The sequence below is a fragment of the Scleropages formosus genome, chromosome 15 (assembly GCF_900964775.1).
Source record: "Scleropages formosus chromosome 15, fSclFor1.1, whole genome shotgun sequence".
NCBI lineage: Eukaryota > Metazoa > Chordata > Actinopteri > Osteoglossiformes > Osteoglossidae > Scleropages > Scleropages formosus.
Window position 1 is genome coordinate 22,985,697 of NC_041820.1, and position 26,944 is coordinate 23,012,640.

General features: G+C 44.1%; 1 protein-coding gene across 1 annotated transcript; it reads right to left on the bottom strand.

Annotated features, from left to right (window-relative positions):
* Window position 1: 1 nt before the first annotated feature.
* On the bottom strand, window positions 2–26,330 carry disp2 (dispatched RND transporter family member 2). Its single transcript, XM_018764245.2, has 8 exons — window positions 25,933–26,330; window positions 15,499–15,906; window positions 15,357–15,383; window positions 15,066–15,189; window positions 9,030–9,157; window positions 8,084–8,181; window positions 6,659–6,756; window positions 2–3,543 (listed from the first exon to the last, which is right to left on the bottom strand). Exons 1-8 carry the CDS (start codon window positions 26,031–26,033, stop codon window positions 25–27), a joined length of 4,503 nt encoding a protein of 1,500 aa, XP_018619761.1. The 5' UTR covers window positions 26,034–26,330; the 3' UTR covers window positions 2–24.
* Between the last annotated feature and the right edge of the window lie 614 nt (window positions 26,331–26,944).

The following is a 26,944-nucleotide window of genomic DNA, read 5'->3' on the forward strand; positions in this document are numbered from 1 at the left end:
TTAACGCGTGATGACAAAATGCCATCAGCTGTCATCACAACTTCGCCCTTCCCTTTTTATCCACACATCAGGCAAGTCTGGTTTGCTGTTGGGCAGAATCACAGGTACGTCTCCCTGACTCATCCTGCTTCTCCCTGTTCCCTTGGAAGCACTCTCAAAAACTGTCTCCTTCAAGGACAGGCGCAAAGTGTCCCTCTTGCCATTCAAGTGGCCTGGCTTCAGTTCCCTCTCCGCTTCCAAAGGGGCCAGTAGGTCAGAGGATCCTGGTTCGGTGTCACTCAGGCATGTCTCGCGTGTGTCCTCTAGCCCTTCAAAGGAACTCTGAGACTGGGATGATAGGAGACGACGGTGAGGATGGTGCTCCAAAGGACTGCTGGAGGCCCCCTCTGTGGACAGTGACCGCTGGGTTTTGGCTTCAGGAGGCTGAGTGCTGACCACAATATCCTCCATGCTTGAAGAGGATGACAGGGACACATTCCAGTGTTTCATGCCCCCAGGCTGGTTCTGGCACTGTCTGCACAGGAGTCTCTCCTTAGTCAGCTTGACTGGGGGCACTATAACAGGCTGCAATGTGTTCTCCTTGTATGGGGAGGAGGTCTGTACAGCAGGAGGAGGATGACAGCCCTTGAAGTGCTCGCATGATAAGTTCTCACTGTCTCCCTCGATGCTCATGGCCTCTACATCTCTCCTTGGACTTGGGCTCCGGAACTGGATGTCATCAGAGACAACAGACGGCCTGTTGGATAACTTGCTGGTGCAGGTGCTATTCTCAAAGCTGTCACTCAGCTGGCAGGCCAGCGGCTGCAGCTCATATTGTTCCGGCTCGCCCCCACCCTGATGTCGCTGTCTGTGACGATGCTGGCCTGGACAGAGGTGACCTCTGTCAGTGCCTTTGTCAAATCTTCTCTCGACCCTGGCTCTTCCCCCACAGCCGAAGGCCCCGTTAGCAGTGTTGTTCGAGGAGCTTGGCCCAGAAGCTGAGCAAGGTGAGAGCATGTTTTCAGTCTCCTTGTCCTTGTACTGTCCAACAGTTCCCGTGCACGGCCAGAATATCTGCCCACAGTTCTTTTGTGGCCCAAAAAAGCAACACAGAGACTGAAAAAAGAAGGTTGCAAATCCGCAGGCTACGCATTTCACCAGCAACAGAAAGATGCCTAGTTTGCGGAAGAGCAGCGCAGTTGTGGGCAGCATGATGATCCCCATGCAGAAGTATGTTCCAGCTCCTGTCGCTACAGGACAGCCCATTCTCTTTATAGAATGTGCTACCCTTCCAAGCCGGTCTGAGTGAGGGGCGAGGCTGTATGAAATGCAATAGTTGGCTGCAAAATCAACAGAAAGACCAGCAGCTGCTGATATAAAAAGAGCCTCCAAGCCACTTAGCTGCCACTCTAGTAGGACCAGCAGGCCAACCGTAACAAAGACACTTCCACCCACTGCAACTGCTCCAAAAACACTCAGGGGTATGTTCCAGGTGGTCAAAAGCAGAAAAGCAAAGGTCATTGCCACAGAAAAGCTTGTCACTACAAGTGTTTCGGAGTTTAAACACTGCTGTAGATCATAGAGCGTTAACTGGCTCACAAACCAACCGTTGTGAAGTCCAGGTGGAGCACCAGAGATCTCTGCATTGAACCATCTTTCAATGTCTCTATAGAAGCGTGTTGTCTGACTGAAATTGAAACTGTATAGCTGGGTTGTCTTGAATTCTATAACTAAGGCTGCCACTCGGCCATCTGAATCAAAGCGAGGGCCTCCTGTGTTGGAGAGGTGACCTTCTGCATGCCTCTCAGCTGTCATCATACCTAAGCACTGCTCAAAAACACTTGGGAGGTAAGGGAATGGAATATCATTGCAGCAAAAATTAAAAGAATCCTCACTGTCAGAGCAGCGTCTTATGGATACCCAGTGTAAGAGCTGCTCCACAAGGCAGACATTGTCGACTTTCATTTCCACTTCAGACAATGAAGGTGAATAGAAGCTCTGGTTTTGAATCTTGCCACACAGATCTCTTAACCACACCTGAGCTTCTGGACTACTCATGTTAAACTCTGGGTCCATCACTAAAGACCCACTGCTGCTAGGGTCCAGGGGATCTCCACTGTCAGATGGGAGGACACCCCAAACAAGACTAATTGTCATAGGTTTGTCCTCCCCGCTCTTCAGACGCTCAAACATGAACTGGTGACGATATTCTGAATCATATCTTTCAAAGGGATGGCTGGAGCGGAAAAGCTGAGTAGCTTTACTCTCCAAAGACGGAAGTTTCATTCCTGGATCCACACATGTTATGTATGTACCACCTACAGCCAGGACAGCAAACCAGCAAATCCAGATGTATCGAAATTTGACCACTCCACATGGCAGGATCTTAAGGAAAAGTAAATCGGATGTTTCAGAGAGTCCGCGCTTTAAGCTCCTTAGCTTTCGCACCATTGTAAACAGGCATAGTTTTCTCAAGCTCGTGGCCCAGAATTCACCAATACTCAGTGAACAACAAGACTTACGAGCAGGAGAAGCACCAGCAGCTGCCAGTGAGTAACGTTCACGTAAGACAAGGGCACAGGGCAACCAAACAAGAGCAAAAAGTGTGCTGATTAATGAGGTGGTGCCGAGATAGACTGCAAAGCATCTTACAGTTGTGATGCTGCTCATGAATCCTGAGTAGAAGGTAGCACTAGAAGTCAGCCCTGATACCAAGATCAAGTATCCCACTTCCTGGAGCATCTGGTTGACCCTTTTCTCCAATGAAGCAGGAGGATTCTGGGACAACTGGAGGCTCCATAAGTCTATGAAGGTGAAAGCCTGATTAGAACTACTACCCAGTAAGAGCAGAATTGCAGTAATATTAAGGAACGGGAAGAACGTTAGACGGAAAGCGACCTTGTAGAAGAAGTAGGAAGCAAAGAGGGAAACGATAATTGCTGCCAAAGACAATGCTGATAAGACGAAGGATCGTAGATAGAGGGCCATTGTCACTAAGAGCATCACCGCTGCCAGAACAGGATAGATGGAATCCTGGGCCAGATAGTACTTGAAAAGCCTTCGTTTGATGCCCAGGTCCATGCCCGTGATTGTCGTGTTTCTGTATGTGAGATCACGGCCCTCAAGGCTGTCCAGATATATTTTCATCATTGCATCTCCTTTCTCCACTGGTAGGAACAAAAGGCTGTATTTCAGTGAAGGGACTTGGTAGCCTGTAGTCTGGGGTCCAAGAAAGTCCTTGTCCACCAGGTAATGCAGTATCTGGTAAATCGCACTGGAACGCTTGCACTGGAGCGGCACTGAGGTACATGGGCCCTGTTTCCCCCTCTGAGCACAGGATGGGTCCAGGCTTCTGTCGTGGTAGTAGGGGGCACACTGACGGAGCAGGCTCAAGCTCTGGGAGACCTGGGTGGCAGTCAGGCCAAGGCAGGAGGAAGCGTTGCTCAGGACAGCCAGGTAGTTTCCCAGAGACCAACTTGGGCAGCATGTGTGCTTTTCCAAGGCCCCTCCTGTGTCCAATCTGTCTTGTTTGCAGAGATCTTGGAAGTGTGCATGTGAGCGGATCTGAAAGACAGTGGATCGGACGTTTCATTTGCTAAGCAGAACAGCTTGTCTGTTTTCCATATGAAGAGTTTGTTTCTCTCCAACTGTGAACGGATTGGACCTCCTGCTGAACGAATTTTCTAATGTGCCTTTCTAAAAAGCAGCATGTAGAAAAACTGCCTGTAAATACTTCACTTCTATTATAGAGTCTGCTCTTAAAGTTAAATTAAATGATATTCCTAGAATTAAAATAGTAGAGAAGATCAATGGTGTTCGTACCTCTGGTTGTTGATTCAGATGTTCAGGTGTTTGCCGAGCTTGGCATTCAGACTGCAAACGTTTCATCACCAGTCAAGGCGACATCATTGAATGCCAAGCTTGGTGAACACCTGAACATCAGAATATTCCTGGACCTTGTACAATGTAGTAGTATCCCACTGAACACAATGAGTCAGAAGTGTGTTGATGACACAGATGCTGACTCACAGAAAGACTCCACACATCAGGTATAAAAATCCTCTTGTAACACTACTCTGACAATGAAAATTCAGTTTGCAGACCGACCATAGGCCTAGCTCAAAGATGGAATCTTAAACAGTCAGGCCACTCTGGGAAGCCACAATTTTGATCTTTTTCCCCTCCTGTATAGATTCTAAGATGACAAAACTGACCCTTTTACATGTCTCACTCTAAGGACAACAACCATTTTTTTCTACGATGCTCTCAGAAATGTAAAGAGGCAAAGGAAGGAAGCAAGGAATAGAAATCACGTCTGGGGCCAGAGTTTGGGGTTGTTTCTGCTTCTGCATGTGCTTCCTCTTATGTCAGCTCATATTCAAATGAACATCTTGTACAATGGATAAAGCACATATCTGGCCATTATGCCTTCATCCTCCACTGTGGCTATAGAAACAAAACTTACTGACAGTAGAAAATCAAAAGAAGGAGCATCATAATAATGAGTTTTTGCCATTTTACACATTGCAGAAATTGAGGTTGTGTCCCAGCAGTCAGGAGTACAACCCTCTTTAAGTATGTATTGCCAGTACCTGGCAGAGTAGCGAAGAGCATATCTCAGGGCAAAACTTTTCTAGATTTCTAAAGCAAAGCCATTAAGCCCTAGAACTTTTCTTGGAAGCACTGACTGGAGACTTTCTGGATCTCCTCAGAAGTGAATGGTGAATTTCAAGAACTGTGGTCCTTTTCCAAGACACTTGGCAGTGATAACCTTTCCAAATACGTATAACTGCAAATGACTGCAAACTTCATTAGTCAGAATGTGCCTCTGAGGAATATTAACGGCACCTGTAAAACTCTCTGAAAGTGAGTGAAAGTGCCAGGCAGTCATATGAAACTAGTTCTGAGGGTATCTGTGCAGTCTTTGTAGGTCTCTCGTTCCATCGTGACTTGAGCTAATCGGCCAGAAGACAGCTGGACTTACTCCCAAATTCATAACTTTGTTTAGTCAAGAACAGCAGCTCTAATTTTGAAGGGGGTTCATAAGTGTCTATGTTCTTCACCTAAATGTTATACATTTTGATGCTGCTTCACTATTATTGTTCTCTGATATGAAACTTGGGCAATAAAGATGACCCCATCAAATTCACTTTGCTCTGTTCCAAGTTCTAGCAGCTGAAACCAATGCAGTCAAACCGGTGGTCCCCAACTTACGATGGGGTTACATGCTGCGAAACTGATTGTAAGTTGAAAATATCGTTAAGTCAAAAATGCATTTAATACACACCTCTACATGACACACTGTAGCGCTGCTGTCTCAGAGTGCCTGAGTGTTGCGAGAGCACATGGGTTCAATCCCCACTCAGTCTGTGTGGAGTTTGCATGTTCTCCCCACGTCTGTGCAGGTTTCCTCCGGGTGCTTTGGTTTCCTTCCACAGTCCAAAGACATGGTGTTCAGGTTCACCCATAGTGTGTGAGTGACAGAGAGAGTGTGTGTTCCACTCATGCATGAATGAGTGACCCATTATAAGTAGTGTATCCAGCAGTGTAAGTCACCTTGGTGAATAAGGTGTGTGGGCTGATAACACTACATAGAGTTCATTGGAAGTTGCTTTGGAGAAAAGCATCTGCTAAATAAATGAATGTAAATATTGCTTGCCTGGGAAAAAAAAAAATCAAAATTTTAAGTAGGGTTTCTACCGAATGTCTATTGCTAGCTCACCATTGTAAATTGGGGACCACCTGTACGTATCTAGAAGATGCCTTTAGACCAGGAGCATTGCTGGGGTATCTGGAGGAAACATCTATCTCAATTGAGGGAGAAAAGCCAGCAGATCCACCCACGACAGCAACTTGTTCTGCAGAAATCACTGAAGTGGAATATTAACTTCAACTTTCTAAAGCAAGACGAGTTCCACATTATCACAGTTCTTCTTTTCAAGATTTGTCATCCATTTTCTCCCAGCTCAGCCATCTCTTTGGCCAGAGATACAAACTCTACAATTACCAGAGAGCCAGTACAACTGGAGTGAGAAGCAGCCATTTCTCCCAATGTGTCTGTGGTGTCTCCACACGCTGTAAATGCCCATGAGCCTTTTGCTCTGGTCCGTCAGCAGATAATTATCTTTTTGGTCAGGTAAGATTATTTTAAACGCCCTTCATCTGAACTACAGTAGGATCTTATAAATCAATAGAGGTGGAGAAAAAGATCAAAATTGTGGGTTTCTGGAGAGGAAAGATACATATATATGACTACATCAATATTTCATTTATTAGGGAGAGCTCATGACACATTTCACTCCCATTACAGGCATTCATTTTTAAATTTCTGACTGCCAGACAGTGCCCAAAATCTATGTTTTGCTTCATGACAGCAAAATGCACATTGCGATATCAAATGTGTTGTCTGAGAACTACTGACATTTTAATATTGTATTTATTAGATGCCAGCAATTAATCATTGACAAAAATGTCACTGTGAGTCTGGTATCATACTGCCTCAGAGCACATGATCAATACCACAATCTGAAACATCTCTGACTAAATGGAAGTGACTGAGGCTGAACAAGCCTTGCACACTCTCAACCAAAGTGTGCTCTTGAAGCAACTCAAACACTCTTGTACGATCCCATGTGCAGTTATGTATGTGGGTAGAGATGGAGTAAATGTTCACACTCACTCTCGCCTGCTCCATCTCACACATGGAGCGGATGGCCTTCACACTCCAAAGACTGGCTGAGTTTCCAGAGCGGAACACCAACTGGGCATAGCGCTCTCCTGCAACAACGCCGAGAAAGGAGACAACCTGAATCTCCTCCACCGTGGGATGATTGAACCGTCGTCCTTGGACAGATTACAGTTGTTTACTACTGAAGTGCTCTGTGAAAGTAACTTTCACTTGTAATCTTAACTATATTGTAATGCTGCTGAGGAGAGCTGATATAGCTCAGTGTAAATAATTGTGATTAATGTCTATTTCTGTACATAGTTTGGAGTTCTGTTTTGATTAGTTGTTTTATTGTTCATGCACAGTTTGTCACAAGGGGAATTCTGAGGAGCTCTAGGAGTGGCCCCTTAACCGCTGGACATGGCAGGGGGACTGAGGGTGACTTTGGGGGATTCTCCAGTGTTCGGAGATCACTTGTACTGTCTGTAGTGTCTTTGTTAAGAGTGCTGCCAAAAGACATGGACACTATAAAAAACAAGCACATTCCTTTTACCCTGACTACTGAGCCTGTTTCCAATAGCTCTATGGGGCAATACACACACACACACTTTCTGAATTGCTTGTCCCATACAGGGTCACAGGGAACCAGAGCCTAACCCAGCAACTCAGGGCATAAGGCTGGAGGGGGAGGGGACACACCCAGGACAGGACGCCAGCTTGTCGCAAGGCACCACAAGAGAGACTCGAACCCCAGACCCACTGGAGAGCAGGACCTGGTTCAACCCACTGCACCACCGCGCTTCCATGGGGCAATGCTACAATATTAATATTGTTAGAATAGAAAGTATTCATACAGTCTTCTGAGCATCACACACTGATATTATGTAACTGTGTCAGGGTAGCATAGCTAGTGGTGCTGTTGTCTCACTGCGCCTGGGTTGTTTGGGCATAGATTTAAGTCCTGCTTAGTCTGTGTGGGGTGTACTTATTCTCCTTGTGTATGTTTCCTCCCATAAGCATGTACACACATGCACCGTCTGAAACTGCTTGTCCCAAGTGGGGTCATGGTGAAATGGAGCCTAATCTGGCAACACAGCGCACAAACCCCTGACAGGACACAAGTCTCTTGCAAGGCACCCCAAGCAGGACTTGAACCCCAGACTCACCAGAGAGCAGGTCCCAGCCAAACCCACTGTGGCACTGTACCCTCCTCTGTAGCCATGGTGTTTAAGTTACTTAGTGATACTAAGTTGCCCATTGTGTGTGTGTGTGTGTGTGTGTGTGTGTGTGTGTGTGTGTGTGTGTGTGTGTGTGTGTGTCTGCGCGTGCGCAGCTACCCTGCAATGAACTGGTGTCAGGACAGGATACATAATTGGCCTATAAACAGCAAAAAAGAACTTGATTTAATAATATGACTTAAATAAGTATATTACTCACCTGGAGAATCACAGAAGGATGAGTCCTGAGCAGAATTCCAGTCCACCATCCTCTTCAGTCGCAGGCTGGGGTGACCTTCCCTGCTGCCATGTCCATAGCTTCATGCAGCGAGAAAGACACACAGTAATTCTGGTTATTGCTCAGACAGAGCAATGCAAGAACAATACATATGATGTTGCTTTTATTTAGTCACCTCATTATTCCGATAAATACATTTTCCCAATGGATTTTTAATAATACCTCAGCTTTAGTTGGACAGACATTTCTTAGATGACATTAGAAATTCACACTACACCTCTCCAGTACCTAAAAAATGCTGTATTAGCTTTTAGCATTAAGCAAAAGTCGGGTACCGTACTTCATATAAGGGTAAAATATCATTAGAAACTGACTTTGTGTTCTTGTACATGATGGTACACTTACATTTATGTTTATTCATTTATGCAGATGGCCAACAAGGTCAATCGCTTCTACTGTCGGTCTGGGAAGCAAAACTTGCCAGAACCTTCCCTGATACTGCTAGAGTGAAACCTGACCCTGAGCTTCTGCCCTGTCCCCTTTACCACCAGCCCCACCACCGCCTTTTCTCCTTCTCGCCTCAGTGTCACTGATCCCCCTCCACCTCCATCCCAATTCACCTACTCTAGTTCAACTGTCACCCAGTCCCCCAGTCCAGTGTGTCCCACCTTGTCCTCTCTGTGAAACCAGGAGATGCCCACTGGCTGCTACAGTATCTGCTGCTTAATGCGGGGTGACATGGCGTTGTGATGAGATCACTGATTTAAGTGCCTCAAATTGATGGGTGTTTAAGTGAATTGCTGTACCATCTGGAGAAAAATGTCACACTTTACAAGCTTGGCTCTGTTACTATTGCCTCTCTGCACCTGTATGTCCTAGATTTGCCTGAGCAGTTTTTCTTTTGGTTGGGTACACCAGAGCTAGGCACCTGATAGCTGGCTGGTTGCTTAGTTGCCGTGGCAACAGAGAGAGTGATCTTCCGGGCCCTGTGTTTTCCTGCAGTTTGTTCCAGGCAGTCATTCGCTTCCCAATATCTGTTCCATGGGGTTCCAAACCCTGCAAAAGACATTAAATATTTCATAAATTGTACTACTGTCTCTCAATATCATTAGGACAAAGATAATAATAATAATCCCTTTATTTACTTGAAAAAATGTGCTTCTTATACAGGTTTCCCTTATTTAACAAGCACAAATCATTCCTGAAGATCTGCTGAGACCATAACCTTGTGCTCTCAAGAAGGAGGAGGATTATGCACAATGTACTTTACATCACAGCAATAGAGTTTGATGCCAACAAACACACAAAACTGTCAAAATAACTTTTAAACACAGAGAAAGTCCGTTCTAAACAAAGTCGAGAAAAACAGAACTGCTGCTGACACCTTTAAATTCAGGAGAAACACTTACATGTTCAAGACCACTTTTACACAGTACATTTCTCTGTTTTGTATCCCTTTTCTTTTCAACACTGTTATTATTATTACAATATTACTGTTACTCTGTTATTCATTTTATTTAGTTCTTTTTTGCTCTGCGGCAAGATTGCTTTTAAAGCCACAAAGTTTCAAGTGTTTGTCGACGGGGGGCATCACTATCTCAAATAATGACTGTTAATACCTTAAAAATGAAAATGGAACAAATTATTAAAAATTTTCATGGAACAAAACTGAACTAATGAAACATCTAAATTTACATTTATTCATTTAGTAGATGCTTTTCTCCAAAGCGACATTGTCACGCCCACGTCCTCACAACAAGCAGACACACCTGTGGCGGATCAGGGAGATGGAGCATAAAAGGACGGCACCAGACTGCCAAGATTGCGGAACCTCATTGAGTGAACTACACATCCATGCCTGTGTTCTCCCGCAATCACGCCCGTGTTCCTGTGCCCTCCTCTCTACAATTTCCAGGTGTCCTGAACATTGGCTTTTTCTGTACAGCTTTGGATTATCCCTCCTGCTTTGACGTTAGCTTCTCAGTGACCCCTTCTTGTTATTTGACATTTGTTTTTGCCTGCCCCTTACTGGATTCATCTGCAAAATAAATGGTGCATCCGCACCTGGGTCTGTCGCCTTCTTGCAAACATGACAGACGTACATCTCATAAAAAATACAAGTTGTGCCTTACATTAGGAGAAAGAGACATAGCTGAAGATGTGTAACTCTTAAGTACAGTTAGTTTCCTTCACCATACGTACTGACTCATCACACAAGTAACTGCATAAAACTTAACCAGAAAATCACTGATTCCTAATTACCTTCCCAGTAGTTTTTTTTTTGAGATACAAATAAACTTTTATGTTACATTACGGGGGTGTGGTGGTGTGGTGGTGTGGTGGTGCGGTGGGTTGGACCACAGTCCTGCTCTTCGGTGGGTCTGGGGTTCAAGTCCTGCTTGGGGTGCCTTGTGACGGACTGGCGTCCTGTCCTGGGTGTGTCCCCTCCAGCCTTACGCCCTGAGTTGGTGGGTTAGGCTCCGGTTCCCCGTGACCCTGTATGGGACAAGCGGTTCTGAAAGTGTGCGTGTGTTACATTGCAGGAGTGGCTCTGTAAAGGATTGATCCAAGGATGATCATGAACATTTAGACCTTGTATGAACTTAAGAGATCATGGGCAAAGTGAGTCCAGAAGAGATGAGTTTTAAGACCCTTTTTAAATGTGGATTCAGCAGTTCTGAGTGAGATGGGGAGGTTGTTCCACCACAACAGAGCCAGAACAGAGAACCTCCATGCTCTACCTTTCGTGTGTGGGGCCACCAAGCAGGCAGATGTGGAAGAGCGTATCAGTCTGGTTGGCGTGTAGCGAATGATCAAGTCTTGTAGACAGCTGGGAGGAGTTCTATTGATGCATTTACAGACCATATCCAGGGTCTTAAATTTGAACTGGGTCGCTATGGGAAGCCAGTGCAGAGAAACGAGTAAGGGAGATACATGGGAATGCTTCGGCAAGTCAAACACAGCTCGGGCAGCAGCGTTCTGTATCAGCTGCAGAGGTTTGATGGCAGTAGCAGGAAGGCCAGACAGGAGAGAGTTGCAGTAGTCCAGACGGGATATCACCATGGCCTGGACAAGTAGTTGGGCGGAGCCAGTTGTGAGGTAAGGACGGATCCTGCAGATGTTATGCAGGATGTATCTGCAGATTAGGGTTGTGGCTATGATGTTCTGAGAGAAAGACAGACTTGAGTCAATCATCACTCCTAGACTCTTAGCTGAGGAGGTAGATAAAATGTCCAGTTTGATCGAGAGATCATGACAGAAAGAGAGGCTGGCTGGGAGGTGTAAGATCTCTGTTTTGGAGAGGTTGAGTTGTAGGTGGTGATCAGACATCCATGCAGAGATGTTCGACAAGCAGGCAGCAATGCGCACAGAAATGTCTGATGCACCAGGTGGAAAGGAGAGGAAGAGCTGGGTATCATCAGGACAGTGGTATTTGAATCTATGGGAGGCAATGAGAGGACCAAGGGAGGAGGTGTAGCGCGAGAAGAGCAGAGGACCTAGTGCCGAGCCCTGTGGGACAACAGTTGAGAGAGGCAGAGGATTAGAATGGTTGCCCTGCCAGACCACTTGATAGGATCTGTCAGATAGGTAGGACTCAAACCATCTTAGTGCTGTTACTTTGATCCCAAGCTGACTCAGAGAGGAGAGTAGAATCTGGTGATCGACAGTGTCGAACGCTGTCGACAGGTCAAGGAGGATGAGTACCGAGAAGGAAGCTGCTCTGGCCGCCTGGAGAGCATCAGACACTGCCAGAAACACCATCTCCGTGGGGTGACCAACTTTGAAACCAGACTGATATCCATCGAGGAGATGTCTCCGGGTGAGGAATTCAGAAAGTTGACAACAGGCCACTCATTCTAGAGTTCTAGACAGAAAGGAGAGGAAGGAGACGCATATAGTTTTGGACCGATTTAGGATCCAGAGAGGGTTTCTTTACCAGAGGTGAAATGAGAGCAGTTTTAACGGCAGATGGAAAGCAGCCAGAGGGGAGCAAGTAGTTGATGATCTTAGCAATAAAGGCAGAGAGTTGCGGGGAGATGGTCTGTAGGAATGAGGATGGAATCAGATCTAGTGAGCAGGTGGTGGGTCGGTGTGATAGCAGGAGGTCAGAGACTCCAGATTCTGAGAGTGGCTTGAATTTGGAGTGTACGTCTTCGCAGGGAAGTCCAGGGCGAACAGGGCAGAGTGATGCTGAGAACTTGTCTGTGATTGCATTGACTTTGTCTCTGAAAAACAAAGTCATTAGCAGTGAGAGAAGAAAGAGGAGGGAGCGGTGGAGGATACAGCAGGGATGAGAGAGAAGGTGGCGAAGAGTCTGTGTGGTTTTTTCAGTTGCAGACTGTATTTTGTTGTCGAAGAAGGTTGTTTTCGCTGAGGAGACAGCAGAGTGAAAAGTAGAGTTGTTTGTAGACATCTATGTCCATGCGAGTCTTGGATTTATGCCATCGTTGCTCTGCAGCCCGGAGTTTGGTCCTGTTAGTATGTAATGTATCAGCCGTGGGGGGGGGTACTGGGGCGTGCTGGTTTAGAAGATAGTGGACAGAAAGAGTCAAGAGAGGAAGATAGGGCAGAGAGGAAACATGAAGGATTCTTTTTATGCTGTTTGCAGGAAGCAGCCTCTCAGAGCTTCTCATAAGTTCTTGCAGGTTGTGAAATCAAATCTCACTGCGTGTGAAGCTCCCGTTCAGTCCAAGTTCACATGGGTTTCCTCCCGCAGTCCAAAGGCATTTATTTTCGGTGAATTGGCACTCCAAACTGCCCTTAGTATTTGCATGTACCATATATGGAGAAGGCAGTTGGTAGTATAATAATTAGGGCTACTGCCTTTAGATCAAAAGGTTTCAGGTTCAAATCCCACCTCCAGGTGTAGTACCCTTGAGAACAATACTTACTGTAAACTGGTGTAGTAAAATTACCCAGCTATACAAATGGGCAAATAATTGTAAGGTGATTTAAAGAACAGTACAGAATAAATGTCTGAATTAAAACTTATTTTCACTGAAGGAGTGAGAGCTGACAATTCGTTTTGCAAACTTTCAAGTAACGTTTAGTTTTGCTCTTAACTCAGAAGTCTTACAGAAGAATTATAGTACACAAGGGAAACTGTGTACAGGTGTGGCAAAAATTTTCTTAATTTTTTGGGTGGCATGGTGGCACAGCAAGTAGTGCTGCTATCTTACAGTGCCTGGGTTGTGTGAGAGAATGTGGGTTTGATCCCTGCTCAGTCTGTGGGGAGTTTGCATGTTCTCCCTGTGTCTGTGTGGGTTTCCTCTGGGTGCTCTGGCTTCCACCTACATTCCTAAAGACATGCTGCTCATGTTCCCCCACAGTGTGTGAGTGTCACGGAGTGAGTGTGTTTTACAGATGTATGGAAGTCGCTTTGGACAAAAGTGTCTGCTAAGTGAATAAATGTAACTATCTGTATTCATGTAACTCATGTGCAATATTTACAACCGCTTGTCCCAAGCAGGGTTGCGGTGAGCTGGAGCCCAACACAGCGTGCAAGGCTGGAGGGGGAGGGGACACACCCAGGACAGGACAGCAGTTCACTGCATGGCACCCCAAGCAGTGCTCGGACCCCAGACCCCGGCCAGACCTGCTGCACCACTGCACCCCCCTATTTATGTAACTCCTGCTCCTAAAATTAAGCTTATATATCAACATAACATACAAATGTACCATAATTAATCCAATAACCAAAATGTCTACCTTTTTATGTCTGTGTTGAACATAATGTAAATATTCACTGGGAAGAAAATACACGAATCTCTTGAATAATGATCTCTAAGAGTTCCAGGCAATGCGATGGAATTACAATCACTGAGATGACATTCAGCTGCAAATCTGTGCCATATAAAAAGCACAATGCTAGTTTACAGATAGTGTGCTCTTCACAACACAAATGTGTAAAAAGTGAATGTGCTCAGTGATCAAATGACATTTCCAAGGACCTCAGAAGAAGACTGTACTTCATGAGCGTAGGAATTATTAAAAGTGCATTCAAACACACTTTGCCTTTCATAGTTCACAGAACGATGAAAGGCAAAGTGTGTCTGAATGCACTTGTAATAATTCAGAAAGGATTATTACAAGTGAATTCAGAAAGAAATTCAAGTAATTAAACAGAAAAAATATGCAACAGAATGAGTTCAAACAAAGGAAATGTTCCATTTTGGAGGAGGGCAGATTCTGCAAATGAATTTGATGTTTTTTTCTTCAAGGATCAAGGAGGTGCAGGAAGGGAAAATTTAGCACATATAGAGAATCATTCACTGTTGTCGCTGAAATACAAGTGAAAGACATGCTGAATGTGTCTCAGTGCAACGTGAATATGTAGCAATGCTTTTTGAAGCAGTGTAACAGTGTGTAGTGCACAGATCAAACCTATCAACCCGCTTGGTGGGCTGAGCGATTTTTTCGCTTTTAGTTAACTGTGCCCGTTTTGACACAGTCTACTTACCTATTATTATGACAAAAATGGAGATCAAATCATGAGCAGTGAACATACATATGAATACAGTTAATTCTAAAAGGATCAAACATGTTTTTCTCACAAATGTACAGCACATGAACCTGAATCTATTATACATATATGTTTATATATGTGCATCTGTACACACACAAGTTTTTGCTGCTTTTTTTAATTTGATGGATGAAATCTTTATTTTGGATTGCTTTAATATCAGCAAACTGATACTAGCAGTGTGTCCCATAATGATGCAGCTTTAATTTTGTGTCTAACACAAAAATTAAACTGGTTTAAAGTGGAACATTAAGCATAGTGTGCAGTTCACATCCATTGAAGTTGACTGGTATTGACATAACTGAGAAAACTGACAATGAATTACAGACATATGTGCGGAAAACTGTTGGAAAGGAAGGTTTGCATTTGCTACATTGTTCCAAGGGGTGAGGGCAAAGTAGCACCATAGAGTATGTAATGGTAAATTCAAAGGAAACTCACCATGAGGGGGTCAGAGAAGTCTGGCAAGGGACCGATGAGAAAAGCGGCTACAGAACATGCCAGCAGAACCACAGAGCAGGTAACAAGAACGGTCAATGGGAACTCCGCTATGAGCTCGGAGTAACTGTCAAAAATAACAGCTTACATGTCAGACCGCTTAAAAAACAGCAGTAGACCAGTTAATTCATTAGATTAAAATCATCCAGGGAAGTTTTCATTCACTGAATCAACTATGACAACCGGTGACACAAGATTTGTGTTTAGATGAAATTTCTTTTAACACCAACTTACCTTCTTGGAATCCTGTGTCCTTCACGTCTAAAGTAAAACAACATGAAAACTGACTTAGAATGAAAGCGAATAAAATTCTTAGAAGATTATAACCAGATAATAAGTAAAAGAAAAGAATGTTGCCCTGTTATTGGATAAGCACCTGACTGTTACTACATGGTGCTGGAGTGGGTGATGGCTCCCCCCATCATGGGATCCGTGCAGAAAATGGCAGTGCACAGAGTCATGGCACGATGCCATGTGTGAGGGGCTGCAGCTGTGTGCTGTCTTGACCGTGTCCAAGGAGCAGTCCAGGTGGCCTTTCCCATCGTGGAGGGTGCAAGGGATGCCAACGGCTTTTTGCTGCCGTCCACAGCAGCGGCACCTCTTGGGCTGGGGTGAAGAGTGGGGGCAGCCCTGCGGAACTTGATGGTAAAGCTGAGAGGATGAGGATGCTCTGCCAAGGCTGCAGGTGCTGGAAAGGGCACTTTCCGTCTTGATCAGGGTCACTCGTGGCTCCACACCTGGACTGTCCGGTGGGCACAGTGACACTTGTGGTATCTCACTGCAGCTATAGACAGAAGAACAAGCTTGTCATCCGAATGGTGCTGCTTTAAGCGATAGGATGGCCTCATACACTAGCCAATCAGAAAAAAGTATAGGAAAATTACAGCACCTGTAATGTAGACCATCTCTGTCATACCACCTGTTGTTTTAGTGTTTGACCTTATAAGTAAAGTCAATTTGTAATTCTGTACCTTAATATACCACAGCGCTAAATAAATCACTTTGGTATTCTTCTGTCACAAGAAATGTTCACATTTGATCCAGCATTTCATACACACATTTCTTTCAGAATATATTGTATCTGTGACTTGTGACTGAAATTTGCTTGTTCAGCGTCAGCGCTGTCTGTACAGACCTTGGCTAGAACATGGTTCTAGGGTAAGGAAGGTGTCTGAATCATGCAAATGTACAATGCTTAAAAGCCACATTAAACAGAATAGCTTAATCTGCTTCTCCTGCCAAAATTCACAAGCCTTCTGTTTGACAAAAGCTGTGGTTTATTGATGCTGAAAGGATAAATTTGCATGAGTTAAAGGTAAATACTTGGTATATTTTGGAGCACTGCACAAAGTGCCTTTGAACTAGTTCAGTTCAGTAACAGAGAGAAGACATTTAGCTGATGCTTTTTCTCCAAAACAACCTACAATGTTAGTATTACAATTACGTACCCACTTACACAGCTGGGTAACTTTACTGGAGCAACTGAAGGTAGATATGTTGCTCACAGGTAGAACAGTCAGAGGTGGAGATGAAACCTGCAACCTTTGGTTCCAAAGGCAGCAGCTCTAACCACTACACTACTAACTTTCCAGATGAAAAAAAAAAATGACTAGGATCCAAAATTGTGGTGTTATTTAGATTTACATGTATTCATTTAGCAGACACTTTTCTCCAAAGCTACGCATATCCCAGAGAATACAATTTGTGCATTAAAATTGGAAGAAAAAAAGAGATGGTTGCAGATGTGTGATTCCTAAAGTTAGTTTATTTCTTCCACTATATGCATCAATGTTCATCACATGAGTAGCAGCATAAAACTCCGAATAGACAATTCCTGATCACCTCCTTACAATTTTTTTGAGATACACAAACATTTATATACATTACTGGAGTAGCGGCTGTGTAAAGTCTTATCTGGGCAAGATCATAAAGTTATAGCACATGAACATTTACACCTTATATGAACTTAAGAGATCACGGGCAAAGTGAGTCTGGAAGAGGTGAGTTTTCAGACCCTTTTTAAATGTGGACAGAGATTCAGCAGTTCTTGTGAGGGGGGAGGTTGTTCCACCACATCAGAGGCAGAACCAAGAACCTCTGTGCTTTACCTTTCGCGCAGGCAGATGTGGAAGAGCGTAGCATTCTAGTTGAGCTGTAGCGGTTGATCAAGTCTTTAAGATATCTGGGAGCTATTGATGAATTTGTAGGCAATAACTAGAGTCTTAAATTTATTATAATGTCATTACAAAATGCATCACTTCCTCAAAAATGAGCATTCAGTTGAAAGAACATCACAATAACTCTCCATTGAACTAAAACAACAAAATTCCTCATGACTGTATTTAGCAAAATAAATATATATACACACACACACACACACACACACACACACACACACACACACACACTTTCTGAACCGCTTGTCCCATATGGGGTCACGGGGAACCGGAGCCTACCCGGTAACACAGGGCTTGGGGCCGGAGGGGGAGGGGACACACCCAGGATGTGAGCATCCCACCGGAGAGCAGGACCCAGTCCAACCCACTGCACCCCCCTTTAGCAAAATAAATACACACACACACACACACATTTTTAAATTAATAGGTAGATGATATCACAGTAATTATTAATTATAGTTTCAGTTCTCATTCATTAATCATATTTCTCCTAAATGTTAGTGATGGTGATTGGCAGGAGGATGAGGGGATTCTTTTATTGCATTCCAGCTGGAATACTAGGAGAGTGTTTACAAGAGACTCACAACAGCATGTACCTTTTTCCTTTCCTTTCCTTTCTCCTAGGCAACAGGGCAGGTAAACAATGGGCCCAAATGCCTTTCAAGCGCTGCACCGATGATCAAGGGCTTTATTTGCATTCCACTCCATCAGAAGGGGGGGGGCTTAGGTAAGACACAAACTAATGAATCAGGACTCTGTTCTCTTGCTATTGTACATTTCAATAGGTAGTTGCTCCCTGGCAGGGATTTGTTTTCTCTGCTCATAAAACAAAGACCCAGCCATGTCCCAAGTGTTTTGTCAAGACCATGTATTTGGAGGCCTCTTTAAACTTTTCCAAGCAGCCTATTTAGATACTGGATGAAAATGGTATCTCTTATATGACAACACATCATTTCTGGACTGAACATGCCCAACAGCAAGAATCCTTCAGAAACAAATATTACCTTGCTCGAGCTGTACTGTGATTCACTGGGAGCTCTGCTCTACACAAGAAATACGTCAAGCAGGACAATAAAATGAGATGAGAAAAATGGCAAATTTAAAATAAGGTCTGTTTTTTCCCCCTCACTTCTGTTCATTCAATTCTCAATTCAATTTGTTTTTACAGAGTGCTCTTCTCACCAAAGTGACACGGAACACTGAACAAGGTTCATGTAAATGATGGTATGACAGATACCAATATCAATAGAATAGTATATCAGTTGGCCACAGGAAAAAGTAAAACAAAAAAAACTGTTAACCAACAAGGTACAGGAGAAAAATAAAGCTCTGGATGTCTGAGTACCAGTGGCTGCCTACCCCTCCTGGCCATTCCACCGTGGTGACAGAGGATGTCTATGGATATGTTCAAAACAAAAAAGTACAACCAGTACAGCTGCCAAGACTGAACAATCAACTATGGAAGTTAAAATTCTCCGTTCAGGTCCAAGGCTGCTGATCCCGTTAGCCGTGTTGGGCTGTGTTGGCTCCCTGCTGCAAAATACGTCAAGAATTCTGCATTGGTGGGGACTCTTGTGATACCATGGAGTTTATAAAAAAGGGGGGCAGCTTATACCCACATTTGACAGATACAACTTTATTATCCTGATAAGTAACAAACAAAAGTACTGAGAGCATAAATCAGGAACGTCTCTTTTGGGGGTATGCAAAAGGAGAAAAGTCTGAAGCCTAGATTTAAAGGCTGAGGCTGAAGGGCCATTCCTGATATGACCAAGCAAATTATTCTAAAGTTTTGATCCTCTGTAGGTAAAAGCATGGCCTCTGACTGAAAAAGATAACTACTTTGGACATGAAGAGGATATCTATCCATCCATCCAACCATCCATCCATCTTCATTAGCCACTTATCCTGGTCTGGAACCTATCCTAGAAGGCCTGGACGCAAGGACTAAGAGAGGTACACCTGGATGGGATGCCGGTCCATCTCAAGGTATCGTTTCACAAATACATTCACTCATTCTTTCTTTTAATAATAATAATAATAATAATAATAATGTGCCGAGGGCATTTTAGCAACCTTTATGAAAATATTCTCTAAATTTGACTGGAAACCAGTGCAGTGATTAAGGAATCGGTTTTACATAGACATATTTCCTGGTTCCAGTGAGAATCCTAAGAGCGGCATTTTGAATCAGCTGCAGGCTGGATGTAGTCCGACATGGACAACCAGTTAACACAGGATTATATAGTAACTGAATCTGCTTGAGATAAAAGAATGGAGCAATTTTTCTGCGTCTTGTTTAGATAAAAAGCACATCAGTTTACCGATAACTCTCAGCTGGAGGAAACAAGACATACACAATGCAGCAACATGAGAGCCAAATTATAGATGAAAATCAAACACAATGCCCAATTCGTAAAGCAATGGGAGGAATGGTGGTACTGCAGAAACTGGACTTTCCTTGTAAATGTCACGAAGCCAACTGTGAGCACAGAAATCTGGACATGAGGGCACCAGTTCCTGGGATGAATTAATTGACATTTAATGAAAAGGAACAACACTGGTGTGAGCTCTCATTTCTGACACAGCAGTACACTTGTCCAGAAGAGATGGAACCTCCTTTTGGTTAATGCCATATACAGCTTGTACCCGACAGTAGACGCAATGTTTAGTTCTGATTATTCGCCACTCTGTTCTATGTGTGCAGCAATGTCAGAGAGGTGTGGTGTAGAGTGTGGTACTAAACATACCAGGATGAATAGTACTTCAGGTCTCATTGTGTTACGCCCATGACCTCGGCGCAACTCAGCGCACCTGTGGATGATCAAGGAGACAGAGCATAAAAGGACGACGCTGGACCAACCAGGTTGCAGAACCTCATTGAGCCATCTGCTCACCTGTACCTGTACCTGTACCTGTACCTGTACCTGTACCTGCCTTGCCCTCTTCCTGTCCTCCCTGAACCCAGTCCCCCTGTCTTCTCGTTCCCTTTGTTCCCTGACCATTGGCTTAATTTCCTGGACTATGGCTTCGGATTCTCCTAGTATTGACGTCTGCTCACCGGTGACCCTCGCTACAACAATGCATTCTGTCTGCTAATTCTGTATAAAATAACACCATGCAACCACACTTGGGTCCGCATCACCCTGGCGAACATGAAACATTGATATACTGTAACCAGTTCCTCATGTGGAGGAGGATCTACGGGAGAGACACATATGGAGCCTCATGCTTGAATCCAGTTGCTGTGCTCGTGTTTCTTGTCTGTTTGTCACATGGAGTATCCAGGGAAGGATAGAGTATCAGGGGCTGCTCTGGTGAGGTTGGCCCCATTTTTCATGGTTCTCACTATTCCTGTTTTAGCCCAGCAAGAACACGCAAGCCTCATGAGTACAGACCTCCTAGTTTCTAACATGGACTGGAACCCTGAAGGACCCCCAGACCTCTCCCTGCAACTCTTACAAACATGTCTGCAGCAGCCTCTCCATGTACTCCACAACAAGCTCCCAGCGTTGTATTATTCATGGTAATTTTCTTTTCTAAGGCGTGCAGACGTGGCGGGGGAGGGTTGAAAAGCTCTTGGCAGCTGGGGTGGGAATGGAGCCCACAAGCTGGAGAGACAACCATCTCCCCCAGTAACACGGCCTGTTTGCCTGCTTCCCTGCTGCCCTTGTACAGCTCTTGAAAGCAGTGCAGAATGGACCTCGATCTCCAGCATGAGAGATGTTTTCTCTTACATTTGTTCCAGCCCATTTGTTCCCCAACTGGACAAACCATTAGGCTAAATAATCATAGGTGGCTGAGTGATCAGGTTACCAGCAAAGAGACCTTTGAAATTGTCAGAACTGTGAAACTATCTCAGATTTTCTATATTGCTTTCATCAGTAGAAACGTTCTATACATATTATACTGTGTGTTAAATACACAAAACACAAAATCCCTCATGCTAAACACAATAAAGGTAATGAGAAGCACATTACATGTGACTCCTAGCAGTATTGCAAAATAAGGGGTCATAAATGTTTACGATCTGCATCATAGGAAAGATATAGAATTCAGTTCATAATTAGCACAAAGTAGTATCCAAAAATGACTATACCCCTAATTATTTGCTATTTACAGAAATATTACTACCATAAATCTATGTGGAAAAAAAAGAACAAACAAGGCAGATACATAAAATACTTTTCCAGGTGCAAGAAAAGCTAAGGACCTAAAAAGATCAGTAAGAGGAGTATTAAGACCTCCTGTGTTTCCTCACACCTTTCTAGTTGCCATGACCCCAGGGAGTGAAATCCCTGTTCACCAGAGGCTCCACCTGACACCCATGTAACAAACCCAACATACCTGTTTTCAAGGAGCCTCATAGTCAATTCCCAGTCCTATAAAATGGAGTAAAGAGCTTTGCTGGGTTGAGGCCTGGACTCTGTCTTGGCTATTCAAGAACATTAATTTTATGTTTAAGGCGACCTGTTACTTTCTTTCTGTGTTTTGGCTCATTGCCTTGTTGTGTGTCTCAACTTCCTTTAAGTTTTGGGTAACAGATGTTGACCCTGAAATTCTGCTGTAATGTTTCTTGATAGAGTTTTGAATCATTGTTTTCTCTATGGCAGCAAATTGTCCAGGCTCTGAGGGAACAAAGTAGCTCCAAACCATGATGCTCCTTCTTTTAAGCTTTGCAGATGGGATGAATCTTTGGTGTTAGTGCTTTTCCCCTAGAAACACTATATAATGTTCATGTGATCTTTAGCAAACTTTATACTTGTAACAATATTTTTTCAGAGAGCAGTGATTTCCTCTGCGGTGTCCTTCCATGAACACAATTATTGTTTAGTATTTCTCTTGTAGGGGACACATGAGCCAGAGACTTTGGCCAGTTCAACAAATTTCTGCAGGTCCTAGGGTTCTTTTCCACCTCCTTCAACACTGCTCTTGTTGGGACCTTTGCAGGACCCCCACTACTCAAAAGAATAGCAACAGTATTGAATTTCCTTCAGCGCAGACAACCTATTGTAATGCGATGAACACCCAAGCTAACCATTTCTAAAGATAAATGATTTTGTAACCTTGTCTAGATTTATACATCTCTACAGTTCTTCTAAGGTCCTCTGAAATTTCTTTTGATTAGGGCATGGTTCGCATGAACACATCTCTCTTGAGAAGAATAGACTGTCAGTAACCAAATCAAACTTTGTGGACCTTCAACTCACCTCCAATCTTGTAACTGATTGGAACATCGGTCTTAACTTTTAAAGGCACTATTATCCAGGAGATTCACATATTCCACCATGGACTGTGAATGTTTAAATGATGTATTTAATATTGACAAGTATGATTCCTTGTGTTATTAGTATAAGCAGATTGTCTCTTATTCTGAGTCAGTTGAAGATTAGACCACATTCTGAGTAATTGAAGCAGAAATCCAGGTAATTCCAAAGGGTTTACAAACCTTTTCTTGCAACTGTATATTTATTATATTTATTTGTAAATCCTGTCAGTATATATGAAGGTTAAACTTCTTTTCAAAAAGATGCAACTCACTGGTAATACTAAGTGTTGGATACTCTTACTTCTGTTTGCAACACACAAACGCTCAGGCTATAAAACACTCCCTTTAACTGATACTACTCAGCACAACTAAATTATAAAGTACTACTTGCAGTACAATAATTTACCCATTTACAGGCAGGTAATATTTACTGGAGCAATTCTGTGTAAGTATCCTGCTCAGTGGTAATATAGAAGAAGGTATGATCTGAACGTGTGTTTTCTGAGTCCAGAGGTGGTACTACTCACTGAATGCTACTGCTATGTCACCCTGATTATTGCAAAGAACTGTATCCATCTACTGACTCAATGTCACGCCCAAACCCTTGAGCTGATGCGGAACACCTGGGACACAAAAGGCTGTGTCAAACCACCAGCTGATGCGGAACCTTGTTGTTAGTGATCCCCTAGCCTCTTGTGGCACTCCTTCCTGTTCCCTGATGCCTTCCCCGATCCCGTCCCTTGCTCCTCCGTTTCTGTACCTTCCTATGATCATCAACCTTTTGCCTGTGTACCGACCTTGCCTTTTGGATTCTCCTTGTGATTACGTTCGCACCTTGAAGACTGATTGCCTGTCCCTTGACCTCCACTCTTGGATTTCCCTGAACAAACCACGAATTCCGCTCTGCACTTGGGTCCAGCGCTTCCTTCCGGAACCAACCATGACACTCAAGGAGGAGCATTACAGCAACCAGATAAGAAATAGATTGTTTTTGATTTTTCTCTGAAAGGTCTAGAAAAACTATAAAGGTTAGTGTAAATTATATTGTACAAATGTAAAAATTATAAAGTGTCGGCTAAATTAAGTAATCTTATGTAAATACAAGAAATGGCAACTATTTCTGAAAAGATTGTTTTAATTATTTGCAAACAAAATTATTTTTTATCCCTCCCACATTTTAAGGTCTTGAAGTCTGGAGACATATTGCATTTTAAGACTTATGCAGGAAGATGTTTAGGGTCCATGATACTAAATGAATTTGCACAAGTCAGTGCACATGCAGGGATGTGTGGTGGTGCAGTTGGTTTGACCAGGTCCTGCTTTCTGGTGGGTATGGGGTTCAAGTCCTGTTTAGGGTACCTTGCGAGGGACTGGTATCCTGTCCTGGGTGTGTCCCCTCCCCCTCCAGCCTTATGCCCTGTGTTGCCAGGTTAGGCTCCGTCTCCCTGCGACCCTGCATGGGACAAGTGGTTTCAGACTCTGTGTGTGTGTGTGATGCATATGCAAGATCTGGGTTGGGTTTAATAACAGCTGGTAGTACATTGGACCCACAGGCTGTAGGTTTGATTCCCATCTCTCTACAAGGATAGCTTTTCATATATGAGCACATAATTGCTACTGATATCTTTGATAATTGTCACCGATATCTCTGTTGCCATTCCTATTTAAATTGAATAATAGTTTAAATTCAAACCTCAGTATCCAATCTGCTTATGTTTCTCTGACAACAAAGCGTACAAATTTGGATACCTGCACTAGTTATGCATCAGAGCATATACTTCAACATTTTGGCTATGCAAGTTTTCGTTAGTTTTCAGGACCTACATTCTGCTCTTTAAACAAACCCTTTTGGGTGTCTGTACCTGAAAATAATGGTACTTTATGAAAAAAACCCCATTGTACACATAACCAGTAATGTTCAGATGTCTTCTGTTACTGCTTTGTTTGTGTACTGTTGTAGCCTGTTTTCTCACACACTTGCTGAAGCTGCTTGCCCCAAGCAGGGTCACAGCCAGCCGGAACCTAACCCAGCAACACAGGATGCAAGGCTGGAGGGGAAGGGGACGCACCCAGGATGGGATGCCAGTCCATCGCAAGGCACCACCACACCACCACGCCACCACCTACCCTGTTTTCTTTTGGGACTAATACAGTTTTTTTACCTATGTATGTATCTATCTAAACTATATACTGTATAAAATGTATAGAAGGTAGAATAAAATTATTTTGCTGTGGGATGTCTGTGTGCCTTTTTCATAATTTTCTTTATCATTGTTCTTTGCTTTTTTTTTTGCTGTTTTGTTCTGACTTCAACAGGATTATTTGCTAAGCAAACACTGCAGAATAATGTATTTGTACAGTGACACAGAGCAAATCCATCTGTTTTGTAGCGCAAGGCCTCATGTCTGTCAACAAAAATGACCGTAATGTGGACATAAAACAAACAGATAAGGAATACGTTCCTGATAGTCTTGCCTACAGAATAAGAAATTTCAAAATTCTTCCCCATTCTACGAAACACTTCAACAGATTCGCAGGCCGAAGGGCTTACAGGCAAGTCTCTGAAGGGTAAGAGGGCTGATAGTAGGAGCAGCGTAAAATTCCCTCGAGGGATAAATAGTGTTGCCTTCTCCTCTCCTGTTTACGCAGCAGCCCTGCTGGCAGCAGTCATGTTCCACAAGAACCAGGAAAAGCAGCCCCCAAACTGACAGCAGCAGTGTCGGCGACATGCATACCTGCCCAAACAGCAGTTACTGGAAAACTACATGACATTACAGTACAATACATTCCAAACGACTGGTTCCCTTGTCCATCACAGGCTGGTGGTTTGGCCAATATGTACTGTCATGTATCATTTCTTACCGATGCTCTTATGTGTCTACAATCAATGTGGCCATGTGTCCTGTACAAACTAGTGTCTAATGTCAAAGTAGTCATTACGGAAAAGATGTAGCCTGTTCAGGAAAATAACGTGTTATGAGATTAATATTAACATGGAAATAAAGAGGCTGTATCCCAGCAGGCTCAGCCGCCTACGTGCTACAAGCGGTGTACCATACAGTAGGCGGTGTGGTGCAAAACAGGGGGGCTTAAAGCTTTACACGTTACAGGTCTTAACGCTTCTACCCGATCGTTTTTTTTTTTTTTGCAATGAATTATGGAGTAAAAATAATGTCATCAGGGGCGAGGATGCACTGCCGCTGTCCGTGTGAACCGGCGCACACAGAGTAGAATAAAACGCACATGATGGCAGCCGCGCTCTTACTGAACATTCGAGCCCGTTCGGTTCGTTTTGCATCTCCAATCGGATCCGTGTGTCGTCCTCGCTTCGCAGGGAGAGCGATGGAAAAAGAGCGATCGGTACCTTGAACATGGTTCCCGTACTGTTGCCTCCGCTGCCGACGGCTCCATCTCCGGCGTCCCTGTCCCCGTCCCCAGAGCGCTGTCCTCGGCGAAAGCCTCCATAACTGACCGCCTCCCTCACAGTCAAGGATGCGGAGCCCCAACCGGAGCCGCTCCGTGTCAAGGGCCGACGGACGCGCGAGGAACTGGGCGATGGTGCCGGCGGCCAAGGTGATGCGGGTTGGGGGGGGGGCTCAGAGCGCTATTGGACGGCGCTGATGTGCACAGTGGCGCGCGGACGGTGGACCTGTGGACCTGCGTCTTGTGCGAAGCGGCTCCCCAGGAGGGAGGAAGACGCGGGCATGGAGCGTCGCGCAGCGCAGTAAATCCAGTCCACTCCAATGGAATTGAATGGAACAGAACGGGAACGGAGGCGTAGCGGGATCCTTCTGGAAAAGGAGCTTCCTGTGGACGCACGAGTCGTGTGTCCCACACCGAACCAGTCGGTGTAACTACCCAAAAACATACTTTGAAACACGGAATACTATCCGTTTGCTACATTAACATTCGATTTAGTAATTTACGCGGCAGGCTTGCTATGACGAGCTCGCTTTCCAGGCTATTTACTGAGTGTCACTAGTATCAGTAAACTGCTTAAAGCATTTGAGTAGGTTACAGTTTTCTGGAGTCTCAAGTGAAGTAACATCGGCCCATCCATTAGTATCAGGAGGCAGTAAAGCCCTGTCTTGTCACTGGTGACCAAAACACAGACTCTACTGTACTCCACTGTACATTACGGCACTGTTCTCCATTGTACTCTACTGTACTTTATTGTACTGTACTCTGTTGTGTTCCACTTTATGCCACTGCACTTTACTGTACTGCACTCCACTGTACTCTACTGCACTCCACTGTACTCCACTCCACTGCACTGTACTCCACTGTACTTTACCATACTGTGCTCCATTGTACTTTACTGTACTCCACTGTACTGTACTCCAATGAACATTACTGTGCTGTGCTCCACTACACTT

Coding starts and splice junctions, on each gene's coding strand:
- disp2 (XM_018764245.2), bottom strand. CDS start 26,033: ATGGAGGCTTTCGCCGAGGACAGCGCTCTGGGGACGGGGACAGGGACG. Junction 15,907..25,932: donor GTACGGGAACCATGTTCAAG/GTACCGATCGCT, acceptor TTCTGTCTATAG/CTGCAGTGAGATACCACAAG. Junction 15,384..15,498: donor CACCATGTAGTAACAGTCAG/GTGCTTATCCAA, acceptor GTTTTACTTTAG/ACGTGAAGGACACAGGATTC.